The sequence below is a fragment of the Centruroides vittatus genome, unplaced genomic scaffold (assembly GCF_030686945.1).
Source record: "Centruroides vittatus isolate TY-2023 unplaced genomic scaffold, ASM3068694v2 scaffold_386, whole genome shotgun sequence".
Classification (NCBI taxonomy): Eukaryota; Metazoa; Arthropoda; class Arachnida; order Scorpiones; family Buthidae; genus Centruroides; species Centruroides vittatus.
Genome location: NW_027122706.1, coordinates 2,870,902 through 2,894,254, shown reverse-complemented (window position 1 = coordinate 2,894,254; position 23,353 = coordinate 2,870,902). Strand labels below are relative to the sequence as shown.

The 23,353-nt window shown below is 28.3% G+C and overlaps 2 protein-coding genes across 3 annotated transcripts in view; one reads left to right on the top strand and one right to left on the bottom strand.

The window, feature by feature from the left end:
* Positions 1 to 1,441, bottom strand: part of LOC136988723 (piRNA biogenesis protein EXD1-like) — a 51,267-nt gene extending 49,826 nt beyond the window's left edge. The window contains exon 1 of the mRNA XM_067286679.1: positions 1,256 to 1,441. Coding sequence (XP_067142780.1) covers positions 1,256 to 1,385 — 130 coding nt within the window. The 5' untranslated portion in view covers positions 1,386 to 1,441. The remainder of the gene's footprint in view (positions 1 to 1,255) is intronic.
* A 2,847-nt stretch (positions 1,442 to 4,288) lies between these two features.
* Positions 4,289 to 11,132, top strand: LOC136988755 (cilia- and flagella-associated protein 97-like). Of its 2 annotated transcripts, XM_067286719.1 has the most exons (3): positions 4,289 to 4,605; positions 4,690 to 5,339; positions 10,735 to 11,132. In XM_067286719.1, exons 1-3 carry the CDS (start codon positions 4,488 to 4,490, stop codon positions 11,059 to 11,061), a joined length of 1,095 nt encoding a protein of 364 aa, XP_067142820.1. In that variant the 5' UTR covers positions 4,289 to 4,487; the 3' UTR covers positions 11,062 to 11,132. The 2 variants fall into 2 exon arrangements, with proteins under 2 accessions (XP_067142820.1, XP_067142819.1); XM_067286718.1 differs by having other exon boundaries at positions 4,289 to 5,339.
* The last annotated feature ends 12,221 nt before the right edge of the window (positions 11,133 to 23,353 follow it).

The following is a 23,353-nucleotide window of genomic DNA, read 5'->3' as shown; positions in this document are numbered from 1 at the left end:
TTTGTATAAATTCCCTGACCCTCACATCCCTTATAGTATGACACATTGACAAAATAGAACAGCATTTGACTTACTAAGCACAAATGCTATTGCTTCTCCAACTTTTTAATTAATTATTTTTTCTAATTAACAGTTACTTATTCTTCACATTTGTTGAATTAGTAAAATTAAAATTAATGTTTTATTAAAATATAGCTGTTATTAATCCACAACCATAAATCTATATGGCTTTGAAAAAAGAAAAAAAAAAAGCCATTATTTATTAAGCAATTAAGAAATTTTATTATTACATTTCTTTCCGTTTAGGACATCTAGTAGTGAGGTATCTTAAGAAAGCAAAATTAAACAAAAAAGGCTTAATGCAGGAATTGTGTACTTTTATTCAAGAAAGTTCTCAGGTAATACATCAGAAATAACACATGGCTGAGGTAACTGACATTTCAATGTAGTCATACGACCAAGTGATGTCGAAGCAAAATCATGTGACACATTTATAAACATTTGCCATCTACTGTGTTGCTGACAGAAACAAGCTTAGACTGGTAAGTACACTCAAACCTGTTTTTGTGCGATCTATCTTTGTGCGATTTGTTTTGTGCGATTTTTTGTGTGCAGTATATGAATTTCAATCAAATTGGTATAATGCACAAAAATAATTGCACAAAACACATTGCACGTATAAAAAATTGTACAAAAATAGACTGCACAAAAACAGGTTTGAGCGTAATTCTATGATTTTTTTGTTTACAGCATTTTTTGTGTGGGTCATTCCTAAAAATTCTATATTTTCAACATGATTATCAAATATGTTTCATTAAAAAAAATTCATAATGGTAGGCTTCTATAGTTTGCCAAAACATGATTTTTGAACCTATATTATTTTTAATCTGTATGTCATACACGGAAGATTATTATATGTATATTATATCACTTAAGCAGAGTACAAGCCCACCAGTGGCCGAGTGGATAAAACCACAGAACACTGGTAGTTTGCATCTTGCCAACGGACTGGCCAAGTAGAGTTTTCCGGGTTTTCTTCACATTAGGAACACCAAGTCATTCACATTTTGGCAAGATTACAGCACATTTTTCAACGTTACCTAAATAGGAGACAGTTTCCATAAAAGACTTCCCTGGAGGTATCTCTCTTCGGCAGATCGCCCGTGTCGCATTGCCATAGAGTCCAAAATATGTTATATCGGTCGTCCTTACAAGCTATATGCGGACCATTGAACAAACTGACAACAAAAATTACCTTTTTCTAAGCATACACATGATGTCTCCGTTATTACGTTTAATAATCGTCCTTCATATTCATCGTTATCGACTCTCAATCTTATACGATAACCTTTTAATTTATTTAACGAATCGACGTCAAATACCATGTTTAAAAAAAAAAGATTTCGACTACAAAACTGACAAGCGAGTTGGGTTTCCTGCAATCCCCATATGAATTGATGTTGCCATCTCAAATCGTCGTTATGATTATTGCAAATAATTTTTTTTATATACTTTTCAGGTATTTTTGTTAATTATTACTGTAATTTTTATTCTTACTAACATAAATGTAAAAATTCATCTTAATAGAACTTTAAAATAATTTTTCACATTTTACATAAGAATGAATGCTTTTACTTCTACCTTTGTACTCTTCCCGCTATGGGCACTAAGAGAGCCTTTCTAGCAAGTGCATTATGGGTTTGTCCAGACTCACAATGGGGCGGACGGGATCCGGCATTTCCGGAATCCGGACGGACCCACGACCCGAAATTCCTGGGGTTTTTCGACCAGCCCAGACTCTCTAGCGGCCGGACGGCCGAGAGGTCAAAGTTAGCAGCCTGCTGCCCTGGGGGACCCGGGATCGAATCCGGACGAGTCGAAAAATTTCCAGGAATTTTTCGGGGGTGGTCCGTCCGGATATGTCGATCCCCGTTCCTCACTATCCGGCTGCCCCATTGTGCGCCTGGCCGAACCCATAATGAGCTTATTATAAGAGGGTCTCTTATAAGAGTTACAAAAATAAAAAAAGACTCCAGACTCTCTTAGAGCGGTGGAATGCCAACTTAACCGCTCGACCATCCGGCCGTCTCTACGTTTGGCTCATTAATATTATTGTATTTGTATATCAATAATATTAAATACAAAACCGCCTAAAGAGAAGGTCAATTTTTCTATAGTCTCTGTTTCTGGAAAAAACAGTTTTTTCGTATTCTAACGACTTCTCAGTTGTCTAGAACAGAGATAACGAACCTTTTTCGAAAAGTGGGTCAAAATTGAATTAGAAATTTAATAACTCAAAATCGTGGGTCAAATATTTAATTTAAGTAATTAAAAAATAATTTAAAAATCTTACAAATTTTACTTGACTTTTTAATTTATATCAGAAAAATAACAATACACTAAATAAGTGCAAAATTTATAATGTGATTATAACAGAAACAAATATATTGTTTAATGAAAAATCTCTTGTTGTTTACAGTATTTGAGGATAATTTTTCTATCTAAGATTCATTATTAGTAGCTTTTAAGACTTTTTTTACGACAGCAAATAGAACTTTGCTTTCACATTATATACGTGTATGAAAAGTTTTGAAATTAATCAAATATTTTTAAAATATAATTTATAAAATCGTAATATTTTCCAAACATTCAATGCAAGTATCTTGAATTCATCGCGCAGGTCACAATTTGCCATCTCTGATCTAAAAGGACGTCCAGATTGTTGAAGTGATAAAGGCATCAGTCTGCCGCTCAGTCGGCCTTTTGTGGGTTCCTCAGAAATTTTCGTCTATCCCAGTCTTCAGCGAGCCCTGTTCTTTACCACTTCAGCGCCTGGTCAAACCCATGGCAGACCTTTCTTTCGTATTGGCTCTTTCTTCCTATAGACACAAAGAGAACCTTTTTCTATACATATCGTTGATTGGACCAGGCTCACACCGGAGCGGCCGAGTGATAAGGTATGGAGTCCAACATATCCGGTACAAACCACCCTAAAATTCCTGGAGTTTTCGATCCGTTTAGATTTGTTCTCGAGTTCTTCAGAGCGGGAGGCTGAGACCTTAGTTCACTGCCATCTGACCGCCGAACAATGGAACCAATAGTATCGAAAGGACATAAATTCAAAAATCAAAATAAGACTTAATGTACGTGCGCTTAACATGCATGCATGCGTACGCATGTTTCTGATATGTATTTAAAATTTTGAATGCGCTATTAATAATGAGTGTCAGTGAAAAGTGCGCTTTCTATGAGAAGAGAAGGGTTATTTAGTTTAGTGAATTTCTTTTTCTTGAATTCATTCCAGCATGAAAACAACAACTTTGGATCTCTATCTCGGTATGTCTAATCGCCGGATTTACAAATACCACGATTAAGCAATGTTGGTGAAACACCCCGTTAATTAAATACTCATTAAATACAATTACATTTATCGTTATTATAATAAATATTTAAAATGATTGATCAGAAAACTAAATTTTGACAAGAAATCAAAAAATTTGTTGATATTTTATGTTATTTCTAGTTTTTCCCGAGCTTCGACTTTAGTGATTATTCAGTACACATATTGGCCATCCATGACAAAAGAAAAACATTGTCTTTGTTTGTCTTTTATAATTATTCATTTTTAAACAGCCACATTTTTAGTCAGGGGCAAATCTAGGTTTTTCGGGGCCTAGGGCTTATTGCAGTCCAATGGGACTCCATTTTTTGGTAGGTTAAAAATCTTTAAATAGGGGTTTAAAATTCATTTTTAATTAATAACATCAAAATCAGAGTTGAAATACATTTATTTATGAAATGGTGTTGAATGAAAAATTGATAAGTGCTCACTGTTAATGAAAAAGTATTAAAAATTTATGATAATAATTCAATTTTTGTGGGCCCTTGACACTTCGGTGCCTAGGGCTTAAGCCCTGTTACTCCCCATGTAGATCTGCCTTTGTCTTTAGTGCTTCGCGGAAACAGTCAAAAATGATTTTCTATTTTTGACTCTTTCCGTCACTATGAGCACTAAGCGAACCTTTTTCTCGCAGTCATATACAAATAAATAAATAAGAAGATAAATAAATAAATTTTAATTTGGCAGTTTGACGTCCATTTGTTGACAATACAACTACGAAATTAAATTAAATTTTATTTATTTATTTTATTTTTTTTCTTATTTTTAAAATTTATTTTAAATTACACGATTTACTTTTAACGCACCGTTAATTTTTAAATAAAACTTTTAAAAAATTTTTATTATTTGTTTTATTTTCTGCGTCAATCATTACTTAGGAGGCGCTGAGATAGTCCAAATCGTGTTTTGACGTATTTAACGTCTACGATGGGATCAGGTTTTATGAGAACGTAATTTATTATTATTATTATTTTTTCCAAAATACTGGTTGAATTAAAAATTCAGATCTATATATTGAAATCTTGTAATATTTTCCTTTTTATTTTTACTATTATCAAGTTCGAATAGTTATTTTGATCCTAATAGAATGAATACTTCCAACATGTCTGTGAAAGTTGGTTTAGGTGCTAATGAAGATGATCTAGATATTCAAGGAGAAATAGATTTCGATTTCTTTGACAGAGAACAGAAACAAAAAGATCTAAGTAAGAAAATAGAGTTGCCTTTAGTAAATAAACAAAATCATATCAGAAAAACTCTAATTGAAACTGTGATTCCTTCACTTATAGATGACAGTTGTGAAAATGGTGAAAAAATGAGAGACGAAGATAAAGATGATTGCCATTCGGTTTCTTCGAGTGTGTCCATGACTGATTCAGAAGAGAGTTCTTTGAGCGAAGAATCTTTCGATGATCTGACCGAATCGGGTTCGATAACGGATGTGACCCCTCTAACGTCTCCGTGTTGTGACAGTCCCCTTCCGGAATTCCTGAAAAATGATAATTGCCAACCGAGGAGAAAATTAAATGATTACGTGGAAGATAAGATGTCAAATGATTTTAATATGAAAAAACGAGAAAATGTCAAATTTGCCGATAATGTAGAATGGAATTCAACTTCAAAAAATAATACTGTCGATCTAAATGCACTTTTATGTGCGATTAAACAACTAGAATTGGAACAGAATAAAAATTCTAGTGATAACAAAGCATTTCAGGCGAAATTTTTGAACTCTGCTCGTAAAAATATGTCTTTTTCTAATGAAGAAGTACGCCAGATTGATCATGAAAATCAACGTCTTCTTAAAAAAATACTGACTCAACAAAATCGACCCACTTCGAAATATCTTGGTCAAAAATCTCGCATACCTCAGTCTCACGTATCTTCGTCTGCGATCAATCGATTAAAACAACAAAGACAAATTGAACTTGAAAACCTGGTGAGTGAAAATAAAATGTCGATATATTTTAATTAAATTTTAGAAAAAGTCAGAAACTTGAAATCTGTTATGAGCTAAATAATGGTTTTTAATTCATGTAAGATTACTATCTGAATGTGAATACTTCGTTATACAAGTTGAATACAAGTTTTATCACTATTTGCTAGTAATGGACTGTATTTTTTGTCACAAAAACTTATTTCTATTGAATTAGTTTTAATTTTAATAAAAAGATGTCACCTGTCTTCAAAAGCAGTTTTTTTTTTTTTACATTAAACATATTTTTAAATGCATTTTAAAGGGAACTGATATCTTTTTATTAAAATAGTTATAGCCTATTTAATAAAAATTCTAATTAATCTTTTGCTGTTTTAAAATTAGAACATTATCAATATTATTAAGATAACTATTCACAATAATTGTATGCATGCTAACCATTTGTGGAAGTGATTATATATATATATATATATGTTATGGACAAAGTGATTAATATGGGCATTATGAATAATGACCAACATAATCAGGCATTGTAATAAATTTCAATAATTTAGCAAATTGACCGGTCATTATGAATACTGCTATCACCTAGTCGGGCAAGGTAATGATAATAAGTTGAGGAGTGATCATCTGACATACGCTAGCCAATCAGAACATACAACTTAGTTGCACATGCGTATTGCATTTAGTACCAAATTTTAAATTTATGTGACCAGTAGTTAATCTTTTTTCTTTGACAAAAGAAACGATCATGGAGGAATTATTAAGTGATATGAATAATCGCTTCAACAACCAATTAAACGAGATAATAGCAGAAAAAAAATGAGAACAATCAAATTTTTACAAAATCAGCATATTTGCCAATGATACAAAAAGTGAGAGTCAAAAATGAAAGTTACTTTTAAGTTACCGGAAAAATATCAGTTAATAGTACTTTGAAATAATTCACAAAAAATAAATATTTCTAAATGAAATAAGTGGAGTTTTTTTTATCAAATTTAAAATTTGGTACTAAACACGATACGCATGCGCAACTCAGAGTGCCGATTGGCTAGTGTATGTTGGATGATCACTCCTCAATGTATTATCATCACTTTGCCCGACTAGGTGATAGCAGTATTCATAATGACCAGTCAAGTTGATAAATTAATCAATATTTATCACACTGTGTGCCTGTTTTGGTCATTATGAATAATGTCCGATTAATCACTTTGTCCATAACATATATATATATATATATATATAAAATTTGTATGTCTTGGCATCTATTTCGTTTAATATATCAGAATGGGGTAATGATTAAGAAATGAAATTTAGTGCTTTAGCTTGTGTATAAAGGGTATTGATGCTATTAAATTTTGGTTATAGATCGAGGAGTGGGAAGATAGAAAGGGATCATGTGTCATAAGTTTAGTGGAGTTGGACTTTATGAAGATTTTACTCATTATTAGCATTTATAATTGTATATAAAACTCATCTCTATCCTCAAAATTAAACTATTTGCAGTTTTGTAATTATTAATAATATAAAAGTTGTTTTTTAACAAAATCTCATAACAGATGATGCCACAAACTAATTTTAAATTTCTTCTATTAAGTCATCGTGTTTTTGCTGGGAAAGTTATGCATTTCATTTCTGGATTTTTTGTTTAATGAAATATCTTGTTTTAAGTTTTAATAATTCTGTGACTGAAAACTTTTTACTAATTAATAATTTTAACCAATTAAAAATTTCAATTTGCAAAATTTAAGAAGATAACTCAGTGGCGTAGTTTGGGGGTTGTGGTAGGTGTGGTCTGCACTGGGCCCCTAGAAAGTGATAGGCTCATGGGGGCCCCAAAATCACAGGAAAAAAGACCCAAAAAATTTTTTACGGCAGTCAGAACAAAGCAAAATTTGGCATTTGGCAGCTCAAGCAGCCAAATGCCCCTATTACACAGGAAAACCAGCAACTCATCCCTAATCTAGTTATACACTATATAAACCACTACACCAAAATATTTAAGACTGTTTACGTAAAAAAAACAAAAAATACCTAATGCATCATTCATGAAAGAAATACGCCTTCTTAACACCCACAATTTTGCTGGATCCTCTTTCGGAAGTAAACCTTGAAATCGCTCCAGAAGAAATCAACAAAAAAGAATTTGCTCTTGAACAAAAACGGTTTCAAGACTTCATTGCTGTATCTTTGGAACTTAACCTGATTTGTCAAAATCACTTCTGCTTCTGAATTTTTTTCATCGATACAAATTGATCAATTCAGTATCAAATATAGAAATCGGTCTCTGAATTCTTCTTAATGATTGGAGTTAGTGTTGCAACTTGTGAGAGACGCTTTTCCAAGCTGAAGCTAATTAAAAACTACCTGAGATTACTGATACCATCAATTTCGATTCTGTTATTTCTGATTTTGCTAGTCAGAAAGCTCTTAAAGTAGGTTTTTAAAATTTAAATGCATCTTAATATTATTAGTTTTATCTTGCAGAAAATAGAATAAATAAATTCAAAAGCCGAAATTTACAGAAAAAATTGTTTTTGTTTGGACGTTCCTGATTACCATTGCGGAAAAAGGACACCCCTGCCGAAAAATTTTTTTTGGGGGCCCACAAATCTGGTTCTGCACTGGGCCCAGAGAACCCTAGCTACACTACTGAGATAACTCATTAGAAAGAATGATAAATATATAGGCATTTTTTTTCTCAATTTTTTTTTTTTTTTTTTTGAGAGACCTGCCGTATATCTTCTAATAGACTCCCTATGCATTTAATTACTGAACTGGCTGACCAACTCAAAGTTTATTATCCTATGGTTATGTTCTACAAAAACAAAACAAACCAAGTAAAGAACAGATCAAAATATACAGATATAGCAAAAGATAATTAACGATTCCTTTCGCTAATTTTCTGTCAATCGACTGGGTTATAATGCACTCAAACAAAATCAGTACTCAGAAATTTCTGGTTTCACTTTCCAGAGACTGGAGTCTATTTGAGTCTTCACTGCAAGGCTGTGTTTATGCAAATTCAAGAGAGAAAAATACACAAAAACAAACTTTTCAAATCAGTATTCACAATTGTGACACTGCTTATGCAGAAGTGAGAAATGAATTTCTCATGCAAACACATGAGAAATGTGCACAAACATCTAGACCCTGTGTGAGCATTAGTTCTAAATTATGCCGCTGTGGCAAACAGTGCCAGTTGTCAGAATTTGATTTGTGGTATTTTCTGGTCATAATTACAAATTATGATTGCTTTATTCGTAATTACTATTAGCTAATAATGAATATGAGTTATTGTCATGTAAACAAAAGAAAATATTCTCAAATTAAATTATAATGTCAAATGAAACAAAACTCATAAACATAAAAATAACATTTGGACTTGACTCTTACAAATAAAGTATATCATCATGGTCAACTAATTTTATTTCAGTCACTATTTAGTTACTTTTTCCTTATTGGGAGTTACTATTCCACTTATTTTGAAGTCATTTTCTGTTCTGAGGCCTGTTTGTTGTAATTTAAAATTTTCTTTTTAAAAGAACTTACTGAGCTATATTAGTTACTAGAATTTTTCTCGTCAAGCATGACAGAATATTTTTTTTATGAGAAAGTAGAGATTGAAGAATTGAGAAGAGCTTCAAGTCAAGCTTGATGTTGTGTTGTTGTTTCTGCAGCCCTTGACAAAGCCATTCTTACTCCATATTGCTCAAGTTGGATTTCACAGCCTTCAGCGGTCTTCGTTGTTCTTATTCTAGATCTAAAAGATCTAGAATTTACCTCATCAGTTTTCTCTTGTGCTTTTCCCTAGGCATTTTTTTTTTTTTTTTTTTTTGACAAAATAGCGAGTCTTTTTAATTCCCCATTGATAAAACAAAGATGAATTGTATGTACAGTATGTTAATTAGATGAGCGATAACACTTTCTAAATAATGGACTTGTTAGATTGTTACTTCTGATTGGATAATAGAATGTCAAGTTGTCACTATGGAAATATTTTTTTAAAAATTTGTTATAGAAGTGACCTGATGCTGCTATCATTTTTTAACATTAAATTTTAAATTTAATGAAGTATGTTTATAATATGCCATTTGTCGAAATATTTAAAAATGCAATTTAAGAGAAATTTTCTCTTCAAGCATGAACGTCACATGGTCACTGACATCACTGCAACATAAGTGTGATTACCGATCCGAAATTGATAAAACATTCATTCTATAGCTAATATTTCTGCAAAATAAGTAGCCTATACTTATTTTGTGGTAAACATAAAACAAATATAACCAAAATTTCATTTGAATAGGACAGAAATTGCAGGAGTTATCAGGAATTCACATACAATACACACACACACATACACAGACAATGGCTTTTATATCAATATTTATTACTTAAGCATTGTAGGTTTATTTCTCTTGCTTTCTCCTACTTCTCTGCTTATCTTTCCATTCAAAATAAAGAGAATATTTGGTCATTTTAAAATGAATTTTCTTATTTCGAGGTTTATTTTACATTGTCTTTTTAAAACTGTACTATAATTTAAAATTTAATTAAATACACCTCTCACTGACATCACATGCATTAAAATTGCTAAAATTAAATAAAAAAGTGAAATTAGTTTCAATGATATTATACCATATATACAATTTGGAACCATTACATAATCCTCCGATGTTGTGACATCACTAGAATGGTCAATATCAGAAAATCATTGTAAAATTTTTTTTAATGTTTACTTAATTTACCTTATCACTTTTCCCTGATTTCATCCTTCCTATAACCTCTTAAATCCTTTGATCAATGTAGACGAAATTTTCAGAGTTATTTTCTTGGATCTTATGAAAAATATAGGCTATACCTGAACATCTCACTGATTTCATCTTGACATTTTGTGATAATTAAATGTTAATGCATTATTACTTAAATATGCATTGCGTAATAATTAATAAAGGTGCCATGCAGTCCTTGAGTCATAATTTTAGTGATGTTTTCAAAGATTATAGGGTCTTCTTCCAAATTTTGGAAGCTCTGCCAAAATAATGTTGTTGATTCAAGTTGACCAAAAATAACCAAACTAATAATATGGTTTTATTTTTAATGTTTATATCTAGTCACTTTTTACCTAGGCATCACTAAGCATATTTGTGTGTGTGTGTATGTAATATAATCAGAATACTTTAGTAGTAAAATTTTTTATAAATGTTGTAATTTTATTAAAATTATAGTTGTAATTTTACAGTTTGTATTTTTATTAAAATACAAACAGTTGTAATTTTATTAAAATTGATTAATTGTGAATATTTTTAATATTACTGTATTTCTGATTTAATAAGTATTTTTTAATATAACTATAAAAGTTTTACATTAAGACAAATTTGTTTTTATTTATATCAAGGCATTATTAAAAAGAATTGAATCAGCTAAACCATCAAGAGATATTAGTAGAACCCATTTATTAAGAGATTATGAACGATTATCAAGTTTTTCATACTCTTCAAGATCATCCTCAAGACCACAATCTGCAACTAGAAAACCATACCATTCAGGACGGAATTCTCTCCAGCAATCAGTTCGATCAAGCAGCTTAACTAGTCTACAGTCATCTAACAAGTTAAATCCAGTCTCTGTTACCCAGAGCAAACAAAAAAATGTTAGACCTTTTTCTACTTCTTCCAAATCTTATACAGTGAAACAGAATCAAGCATCAGATTGTAGAAGTTGAAACAAATTTTTTAGATTAAACATTAGAAATGAAAAATATTTAACTATAAAAAAAAAGAAAAAAAAGAAAAATTGGAATTCTTTTTCAAAATCGTAAATGATTTTAGAATTTTAAAAATTTAATTTTTTCTAAAAAATTAAAAGCTAGAAACTTACTGTAAAATTATTTTTCATAAAAATTAATTTTATTTAATAGAAAATAAATATTACATATCTTAAATTACATTTGTTTAATATTCTGAATTACAAAATTTAAATTAGCATGCTAATATAGCTTGAAATAATCAAAAATTTATAATTAGCTGTTTTTGCCATTAATTAATAAAAATTTTAAAGTAAGTTTTCAAAATAAGCATTTTTTTTTTTACTTATTTCTAGTAGAAACATTAATAAAGATAACTTTAAATTTAATATACATTTAGTATTTTAAAATCAATATATAAAATTTTAATTTAATTTTTAGATATTATAAAAAACTTGTAGCTTATAAATATTTTTTACGCTCTTAATTATCATTAAGATAATTTAAAAATTTATATGGAAAGTTGTAGGTTTAATATTTATGAAATAGAAAATTTTTTGTAATCTTAATTGATTGACAAAGTAAAAAAATCCTTTAAATTAGCAATTATCAAATGTTTAATGCACAAGTAACATATTTGGCTATTTTTAATAACTGAACAATTTTACGAAGACTATTAAAAATAGCCAAGAACATTAATTGTACATTAAATATTTGATAGTTGCTGATATAAAAGTTTTTGGTGCTTAGAAAACTTTTTGATGATATTCTGAGATGTTTGAATTTATTTATTTTTTCAGAAATTAGCAATGAAAATTAACCTTAAAAAAAAAAGAAACATAAAACCTTAATGAAGACATAACTATGGCATAAATAATAATAAAAATTTTATTCACATTTGAAAAGAACCATTCTAATATTTCAATACAAAATTTAAATGTAAATTGATTCCAAAATAGAGTTTCTTACAAGTCACTACAATTGATTCATATGATTATTATTTACAATAACTATAGAGTTATTTAAAATTTTCATTTTTTTTAATATTTTAATTCTTAATTATTCTTTTACTTCAAATTAACAATATTGTCATTATTTAAAGTTATCATTTAAAGGGTAGTAAGCCTCAGAATATCATTAAATATTTTTCATTGACATTAATAGTAATTATATTATTTCTTTATAAGTTTCTTCACAAAAAGAAAAAAAAGAAGTGAATGGATCTTTGATTATGATATAAATATTTTAAATTTTAAATAAATTCTTAATTTTTGTAATACTTTTTTATATTTTTATAAAGTTGAATATAATATAAATATATTTGAGTTTATGGTGATTTTACCATTGTTACAACTGTTTAATATTAGAACTTTTGTCTTCCAGTTTCTATATTACAGTATTAATTATATATTAATGCTTCCATAGAGCTGTCATAAGGTAAATGAATAAAATAAATGACATGTAAACTAAAAACATAACACTTGTCTGAATGTATATATAGGACTGAAATGTCATAAAATATTTTAATTTGGAATAGTTTGATGAAACAGTTCATTTTATATTAATCAAATATAATTTATCTAATGAGAATACTTTAAATTATTTAATATTCTTGCAAATTATATATATTGATGTTATTCAGGATTTTGTATAAAAATTTAATATAAATTATTTCTGAAATAAATTCTATATAATAATAATAAGTTTAAGCAACTTCAAAATTTACAAAAAATATCTTGAAAATTATTTAAGAAGCTTGAATATTTGTATAAAGTTTTGAGTAAGATACATTCAATACATTCATCAAATAGCATGGAATTTGATTTGAACATGCTAATCTGATCCTGAAAATTTATATCTAAGCAGTAATCACTTAAAAATTTAGATCATTAAGTAATTATGTTTCTTAAATAGTTTTCAAAATAACAGTATAACATGAAAACTGCTTCTCTGATATGATGATCTTTTTTATAAATATTATTTGACCTGAACACAGATATTTGAATAGTTTAAGATTATGGTATTTCATTTCTTTTTATTTTGTTATTTGTTCTAATATTATTTTATTAATATTGAAGTAACTTGAAATTTTTTTGGATTCATTTTTAATTTTCCACTTTTTTAATCATTCAGATATCTTAGGTAAAGATAAACTAGTGTCTGCTCATTGATTAGATATCATAAAAACATATAATAGCTAAACAATTCCATTATCTAAACTCACGTGTCACTAAACCGTGAAATGTAACAATTTTGCCCATGCCTCAGGGATTTACAGAATGCATGCATTTTAAATCAGGTTAGGTCATGTTGGAACAACATTTATGACTTGTTAAAACTGTGTTGATATAAATATTCTTGATGATTATCTTGTCTGAAATTTCAATGAATAAAGGATATTAATTGATATTTATGGATTAAAGATAATTTGTAACATGTTAGAAATCATACATTCAAAAAGTATTTTACATTAAATAGATCATATATGACCTTTAACTTACGGCTATTATTTGAGGATAATTTTATGAAATCTGCTATTCAAATTCATTACCTTTTTATTATTTTTTAAAAATTATTTTATAAATACTGTTTTGTGATTTTAAATATTTCATATTAATTTGCTGTTATATTTAAAATATTGCAGGAAGGAAAACAAAGAAATAGTCTTTGGTATAAAAAAATAATTTTTTTTGTGAGTTCTTAAGCAATTTTGGGATCTAAAATTTCTAATTTCAGATCTTATAAAATTAGTGGGCTGCAATTTGAAAAAATTATAGACCTATAAATTTCCACTGTTGTCCATTGTCTTTCCTTCCTTAATCTCTAGAACAGTGTTAGATGGATGAAAGTCAAGTCCAAATATGGAAAGCTTAGGTGCGAGAGGTCCAGATTAACTATATACAAACTTTGCTTCGGACCAGAAGTCACGTTATTTCAGTTCAAAAATATTCTTCTGAATGAAGTTAGATAGATTACCAGCATGACTTCATTGTTAACAGGAAAAGTATGATGTACTGTACAAGAGCAAGACACTACTAAACTTAAGTGCATTGTGACAATGTCACAATAAATAATTATTTTTTAAAGTAACATTGAAATTAAATTCAGACTAGAAAAAAATGATCAAATTTTTATGTTTCAATTTAATTATGGGTTATTATAGAATAAATATTCACCATAAAAAGATAATCTAAAAATGAAAATTTTAATTTCCAAAAATATTTAAGTATTCATTGAAGACTTGACCTGTGTATTCTGCTGTTTCTGTAATGGATATAAGTCAAAAGTCCTGACTGATTTTTATTTTAAATGTTCCTTGTTTTATTATTTAATTATAATGACATTCCAGTTTATTATTTTGTCAATATTTTTATCTTTGTAAATTTGAGGAATTGACTTTTGTTTTGATATAATTTTGACTGTATCATAATTTATGATATATATTTTCATATTAACATCATAAATCTTTCATGAAATGCATATTTGTTTTTTACAAATGTGTAAAGATTTTGCTTTGTTTGAAAACTGTATTAATTTCTAATTTAAAAGGTTTTTTTATTAAATTAACTATTGTAGATTATTTACTGAATTTTTATATGGTCACAATTCATTTAGTAATTTCCAATAGCAAAGATTTCGTCTGAATTTATATGTATATTATTTATTTGGTAATGAGGATAAATACATTATATGCTTAGTTTGATTAAAACATGTATTTATGTTTAAACTGAAGATATTGTCCAAAAATCAAATAGCATTAAATATAAATTTATACCATTTCATTTTTCAGACCATATCATTTCTGTATACCTATGATTCTGATCATGGAAAATTCTGTCTATATTTGTAATGTTAACATTTGTTTAATGATATATTTTAACTAATCAATGCTAAGAATATTATTTGTGAATGAATTAAAAACAAAACAATATAATTTATGAAATGTATACTTTATTAGTTAAAATTAATTTTTATTCATTAATAAATTAATAAGGCTTAAGCTATTCTTTTTGACAAATGAAAGTATTTCAATTATTTTATATTAGTTATATGCTCTTCGGTTGTATATGCTTTTATATTAGTTGTATGTATTTTATATTATTTTTCTAAATGTAATGAATTTTACAAGATAGCAAATCTAAAGATGTTTCCAGTAAAAATTGTCAGATCATTACTTTTGTTAAAATAGACTAAAAGTTATAAAAAATTTAAATACAATAGGTTCCAGTTAAAGTGTCATAGTTTAATCAAGACAGCTATTTATTTTGGGCAAATCTTAGACCAAAAACATATCAAGAAAGTGATCAGAATTTGTTCATTTATTTGGGATAACATGCCATTTAATTATACAGTGATTGTTAGATAGTTTATCTGATGACATTGAGATCATTACTGAATAAACTATTATTGATTCATTCAGTAGCACAAACATGTGTATTTGGGCAGTGTAATGATTCTACTTGTAGTATGTTGTGAATAACAGGAAATATTTAAATGATGCAAGCATAAAGGCAAGAATATAGAGTCATGAAGTGCTATGGAAGCTGGAATTATTAACAAAATGATTTACAAATAACCTTGCACACTTTTCTGCAATATAATGTGTATTTTTGTATACCAAATTATATTCTAAGCAAATGTTCTTGGCTCATTTAGGGCCCACTTCAGGCTTACAACAAAAAATTGAGAGCAAGTTGAGAATTCTATATTACAAATTCCAGAATGTTTTCATGTTCTTTTATGTCACTGCTATAACTGACTTGATCTTTTGAACTTAAAGTTGGTTTTAAAGATTTTCATTATCAACTTTTCAAAATTTCATACTTTTGATTCATACAAAATAAATACAATAAAAATTTATAAATGTTAATATAGTAGACTCTCCCAAATGTGGCCCTCCCATATCCAGACTGATCAAAGGCAACCAAATGTTTTTGAAAATATTGTACATGATTTCAAATCTTACCTCTCCTGCTGCAGTGTGTACATTTAAAACTTTTTTTTTTTATTAAGGTTGCCTTGAAGTTTAGAGAAGAGCACAATACATCAACCACCATTGATGTGATAATGATGAGGCATTGGTTTGATGTAGCAGCTTGTCAGCAAATCAAGAAGAACATAACAAACAATTTTAACACAATACTTTGAAAATTAATTATAATTATCAAAAATAAGCATCCAAGTCAAAATAAATATTTTTTTATGCAGACAGTAAGCATACATGTTAGTCTTATTTTAAAATTCTTACTCTCTTATCTGGATTTTTCTAATATTCAGATCACTCACACCCACATTAGTTTGGATATGGGAGAGTCTACTATAATGGTCAGTGGTAGCTGCTTGTAAAATGGCACATTTTTCATTTATGTGATGTTGCTTAATGGGTTATCCATGACTGATTTCCAAGATGTAGACTGTTTTGGCATCCTTGCTGTTCATGCAATTTTTCTTGATTGTGGTCTTAAAGATTTTCCAAACTTCTAGTGTTCTGAGTTTTTGCACATTAAAATTTGTTTTAATTAGTATGGCTTCCTCCCGGGTGATTGATATAACAACAGCATTACACAGTGTGGAAAAGTGTGCAGGGTTGTTTGTAACACATCAAGAAAGTGTTTAGTCAATGGTTCTCTGGTGTAAATGGACAAGGTGTTACATATCAGTTATCCAGTGCTGAAAAATAATACAAAGTAGTTAGCTAAGAAACTGGCAACAAAAATTTAAAAACAACAGGTGGTTGGTTGCCTCAGTAGAAATCTAGGCATGACATTAAATTTTAGAAAGTATTTGGTGAGAAAAACAATGGCTGAACATTTAACTACTGAATAATAAAAATCCACAAACCTATTCAATTTACTCCAAAAATTTTCTTCAGATAAATACATGTATTAAAATTGATGAAATAGATGTGTTTTATTTAGTGACAGTGGACAGTTTCCTAGCTAAAAACATTCAACACTGTTTGATTTAAAGAAAGCAATGGGTCACAAAAATGTGTTATGCTTGTCAAACTTGTCTGAAAGTGATAAAAAGAACCTTTTGATTATTAAAAAAAAAACACTTGGTACTTTAAAGAACTTAGAATGAACAATTTAGCAGTTCTATATTACAAAAATACAAGAATGATTTCTGAAATCTTTAAGAAATAGCTAATAAGTTGTAATATGAAACTATAACAGAAGTTAAGAAAAGATCTGTGCATTTTGCCAACTATGTAGCACATTTTTGTTTAAATTTTTTAAAAATACCCATCTGGAATTTTTGTCTCCCAATGTCACATTATTGTTGGTCAGTGGTTTGGAAATTATAAAAAAATTTAAAGATGTATTGAAGAAAATTAGTAAACTGCATCCATGACACAATTGAAGCAATTAATGTTTGATACATAAGTTTACATTAACTGAAATTGTTTTTAGCATGAATAGTTATTTTTTCTGGTCTGTACCATTTGTTCCTGAATTTATTTTTTTATTAGAAAGTATTTCTGTTGTTTATTAAACAGCAGTTTGTTTCTTATTTTATATATTTTCAACTCTTTATGTGAACATTTTATAATTGTGGCAACTGCTTAATTGAGCCAGTCTTATAATCCTAATACATTCCAATTAACCAGAATCCACTGTACTCCAAGATTGTATATTCATAGTTTGATGTACAATAGAAGCTAAAAATTTAATTTTAAAAATTTTGTATTGATTCTTGAGAATCCAATTATATATGAAATTTACACTACTTGAATACTGGAACTTGTAACCAACCTTTTCAGAACCTTTTTATTTCTAGTAAGGTATAATATTTAGATGCATGAACAAATGTTTTCGAATCTCTATCAAGACCTGCTTCAGGTTCGATGGTGTTCTAACTTTGGAATGCCCAGTGTTCAAATTTTAAACTGCCAATTAATTCAAGTATTCAAATTATTTAATACCAAATAATTTGGCTATTTGCATCATTCTCTATTATATAGGCCCAGCGTCCTCATATTAATGTTTTCGCCCAAAATTCTGTGAATAAGATGTCAATATTATTGGGGATCTTTCTCATATGCATATTGCCATGCATACAATATTGTGTTGTTATCCTTGCAGTTTATGCAGTTCCGTGCTCTATTGGCTTTATATATTTCTAGTTTGTCCAGTACCCTTATGTGATCAGTTTGGAATGACTTCTTTATAAGAGTAGCATTCCCTAAGTCTGCATGTACTGTACATCTGAGTCTGATGCATATGTTGCCAGTGCTGTGGTGTTCCTACCCTTGTCTATGTCATATTTATGTTCCTTTAGTCTTTTTTGTAATGACCTTTTTGTTGATCCTATGTACACTAAGTTTCTGTGAATCCTGTTGTCTTTGGTCGGTATTCTGTATACCCCTGGTGCTCTCATGTTACTCGGCTTGTTTTTATCATTCCTTAGTAGTGCATATGTTGTCTGTGTCCTTGTGTATGTTAATTTGATCCCCTTCTCTTCCACTATTTCCCTGTATATGTGATGAAGGTCTTTGTTGTACTGGATGACCATGCGATTTGTATTATTTTCATGCTCAGGAATCCTGGTGGAACTTACCCATCCCGCGTCATTGCAGACTCCTGTGTGTTATTATATCTATGTTTTAATGATATTTAAACAATTAAAAAATTTTTTTTCTCTTATTCAATTGATAGTTTCTTACTTTAAAAACTAAAAATGTGTGAAGAATGCAATTTCAAGTTCTTGTAGATTGGTTTTTGTTGACCTATTTTAAAATAATACTTAATTTTTTATTAGTTAATACATTTTTTACTTTAAATGCATTTTTTGAGAATTATGAAATTCACAAAACTTCTGAGGAGTTCTCTATTCCAGGAATAGAAAATTTCCAGAGATATAATATTTTAGAACTCTCAGCAATATCAAAATTTTGTGTATTCTTTAGTATCTTTATAAAATATAATGCATACGTTGATTGTTTTATTGTGTATAGGTCTTGAAAGTTTGGGAAGAATAGGCCTCAATTTGAAAATCACAGAATTTTAAAATTTTGCCAAATTTTGAGAGTTGGCAACCCTAATTTGAAGATGAACATTAATTTACAACTGTAAATTGTTACATAGTGATTTATTATATGATTGTTTGTTACTAGACATAATTATATCATTGAATTTAGTTTAGCAATGAATGAAAGTTTTGCATCATGAAAGAAAGATTTGACAATAAGGAAAAAAAATATTTCTTCAGACTTTTTATCCTGTCAAGATCAAGACTACAAAACTAAACCTAAGTGAAAAGGTAATCGATATATTATATATAGTTGAAATCAGTTATGGACCAGAAAAAGAATTCTTCTAAGAAAGTTATACAGAGCAGAAAGTAATACAAACCAAAACACTTCCAAACATACAGGCCTTTGAAAATGAAGAGAGTTTCAGAGAGGTCCAAGTGAAAAGAAGGCAAGTTAAATTTTATGTAATCTTCCTGTACACTGTGTATTAGATATTAAGATTACAATAATGACAAATCTGCAATATTAAAAAAGTAAATAGTTAATGAAAACAAAAGTATTCTCTCCTCAAATATAGGCTTAAACTCAACATTCTGTTTATGCATTGTGTGTTCTCAACATGTTTGTTTCTGTTGTTGTTGATTCTTTTGGATATAGCATTCATAATGTCAACAGCCATCTTATATTAATTACCATTGGCTCACTGGCAGATCTTACAACAGTCTAACAAAAAGTTTGGGGTGATCAAAGTCAACATTCTTGTTGATCAAGAACAAATAGAATTGTATTTATTTTTACAAAATACAGAAAAAGTCCCAAAAGATAAATGATATCTGCCCTCAAAAATAAAAAACTAATAAAAATAAAAGTAATCAACAAGTATGCAAAGAAAAAAAAACTGTACTGTAGTTACAAAAAGTAAAATTGTATACTGTGTATTTTGTATTTGAAGAAAAGGCTTGATTGTTTCTTCTCATATAAAAGTAAAATGGAGAATATTTGAACCATGGGTGATACACTGTTAACAAATTCTATAAAAAAAAATATCCAATTTATAAAACAGTTAAAAGAGTATAAAAAATAAAGAAATTAAGAGATTTTTACATGGAGAAAAACTGAAAACAATTGCTTTCTGGAATATTAGATAGACCTATTTTGTATATTTAATTCTTAACTCAAATTATTTCATGACATTGAGCTTATGATAGATATTGTTTCTTGAATTAACAAATGATAAATAACAGCTAATTTTGAATATTACTATATTGTAGAATAAGGAATATCTTTGTCTAAACAAGTCTCACATGTAAACAAGTATCCAATGTTTTGTACCTATCAAATACACTTTAACTGTTGAACTATCATGGACCTTTGTTAAACAATTTTCAGTGAACCTCAGCAGAACTGCAAACAAAAGTGGGTTATGAATCAGTCTTTATTCTTTCTTGAAATTATCAACTCTATCAAGGTTAATAAATTTGAACAATCAGTTTAGGAATTCAAGGAGTTAACCTATTTATTTTTGATTAATAATTTTTCAAGGCCTTTTTGTCTCATTGTCAGATTTAACACTTAATAAATTTCAATGCAGAACAAGCTAAAAAGTTTTCAATGATATGTAATGGATTCAAACATAAATGACATTTTACTTTAAAATGTTTAAAGATAAAAATAAAAAAATTAAAACTTAACAATACAGTAAAAATAAATCTAGTAAATTAAAACAAAATGCCAGACAGGTAGTAAATAGATTGTTAATTGTGATCAAAACAAACAACGTAGGCCAATGCACATGTTACAGTCTCGTTTCCATATTTTTGTTGACTGATTATCATCGGGATCTACACTCATGGATCTAGCTCATTTCCTTCCCACATTTATTCAACATTGCAGTAATATTAGAGACTATTGCCAGTTTTTCAGTTATCCTTAAGATCCTATTCTTAAAGTTGTGTATAATAATTCTTGCTTCTTTCCATTAGTTTTTCACTCTACTGTTTACGACATGCTCTTTTGCCAGAGATATATACTCAACCTTGTTTGAAATCATTATCATACTTTAGAGAATTAAATGAAATAGAACAATGATGATTCAAATATTGTTTTTGAATTTTTTTTTTTTTTTGCTCTGTTAACTGACAAAGTCTAAGAGAAAATACTTTTGTTTTTATTAAATATTTATTTTTTTTAACTTGGTAAGTTTGTTGTTATTGTAATATTAATGTAAATCAATATTTATCTTTTTTTGGATGTGATGATGATTTTGTTTTTATCGTAGAGTTGATTCATGCTTTATGACTACTCAATTCATAAACCTGTATATTTCAGCTGTATAAATTTTCAATCAGTAGTGTACAGTGTGTGGTCCATGACTTTATTATGTGTGGCCTGGAAGAAGCATAAAATAAAGTTGTCTGTTACTTCAAAAAATTTTTTCAAGTGGCATTTTTAGTTAGATGGTATTGTTGCTCTTTAACAGTGTGTTATTGTAGGGTAAAGTATTTGCCAAATTGTTCATATGTGATATTGCCAAATTGTATTAATAGAAATAAGAAAATAAGAAATAGTTAATACTATAGCTAGATTTAAAGGTCATTTTTCTTCAGATAAATTGTAAATTTCCTCATCCTCCTCAGTAGGCCTGAAGGGAAAAATTGCCTTTTAGCCTCCCTGTTTTCAGTTCAAGTGAAAGTGGCCCTGGTGTACTAAAATGTTTTACATTGCTGCTTTATATTATGATTTTATGAAATACCATATTTTTTCATTGTCCATTGAGATGTGATATTATAATGTATTTCTCATACATAATCTTAGTTCATGTATATATGGAAAATTATACTGTAGTTTGATTTTCAATAGCTTGCTGAATGATAGTTTTCTAGAAACCAATTAGATTGTGAATTTGGTTGAAGTCTTATTATATACTGTACATTTGGTTTTTTTTATAAATTTAAATAATAAATGGTAATTTGCATAATTTATTCTATCAGCTACTGTATTATGTATTATTTTAAGTAGATATAACTGAAAGATCTAAAATGCATTTTATACATTTTTTTTTGCATTTAAATAATGTCTGGGGCAGTCTATTGAATACAGAAAAGATTCAATTATTTTTGAATTGACTAACATACCTTTAAAATATATGCTGTTGCAACATATTGATAAACAGCAAGTTTCTGATAATTTAGTAATTTATTAAATATTTGCTCTATTAATTTATTATTTAAAGTTTTGAATTTTAAAACTGAATTAAAATTTTAAAAAAACCATTTTTATGTTATAGTGTTTGTACCATATTACTTTTAGTTTAAAGTATGTGATATAACAGTAAAAACTAATATGTGAGATGTTAAAATATAATTTTGTATTTAATAGATTAAGCAGAAATTAATTCTATTTACACAAATACAGTGATTGTAATGAGATCAGTCAGACAATGCTAGTAGTGGATATAATGGGGGCTACTAGGGGTTAAGCTCTCCCCCATTGATGCCAAAATAATTAAATTTTATATACTGGAATTTCAAAACATTGTTTTTAAAACATTTATGATGACAAATATGGTTTATTTTACAATCCTCATTACAATTGGTGTGCACATGTTAATAAAAGGTACTTGTTAATTATTCAAGTGTCATAGTTTGAAAGAAAATCATGAGTAATGGTAAAAATAAAGCATGTCATAGCTTGGTAACTTAAATGGTTACATAAGATATGTTAAGAAATGTAATGATTATTATTTTTAACAGGTTTTGTAAATAGAAACAGAAGCAAATATATCCACAATCCTATTCTTTACATTGTTGATGTTGTAATCATTTAGCTATATTTTAACTATGAAATTCAATTTAAAGAACCTTTGTGATCTTCATAATAAAACAATTTTTAGAACTTTGTTCTGAAAATGTATTTTTCACACACAAGTTTTGCATTAGTGACTAACATGAACAGGCATACATTAATGGAGTTCATCTCTTCTCTCCCATTCCTATTCACTGCATGATATATTAAATCTTAATCAAATTTAAGATTTTTAATGCAATATGGGAATAGCTGTTTGAACAAAAATGTTTATCCTTTTTTGTCCAATAACTTTTATGGTGAAAAAGTTTAAAAACTACAAGATAAGCTGCTTAAATTATCATCATATTGTATTTATTTCTGCTGTTATAATTGATGTTTGTTCTCTTGTAAACAAATGCTTTTAATTAGATAAATTGATATAATGGTAAGTAAAAGCATAAAAATTTTAAACATAGTGATACTGCTCTGTCTGACCTGTCAATCTCTGAC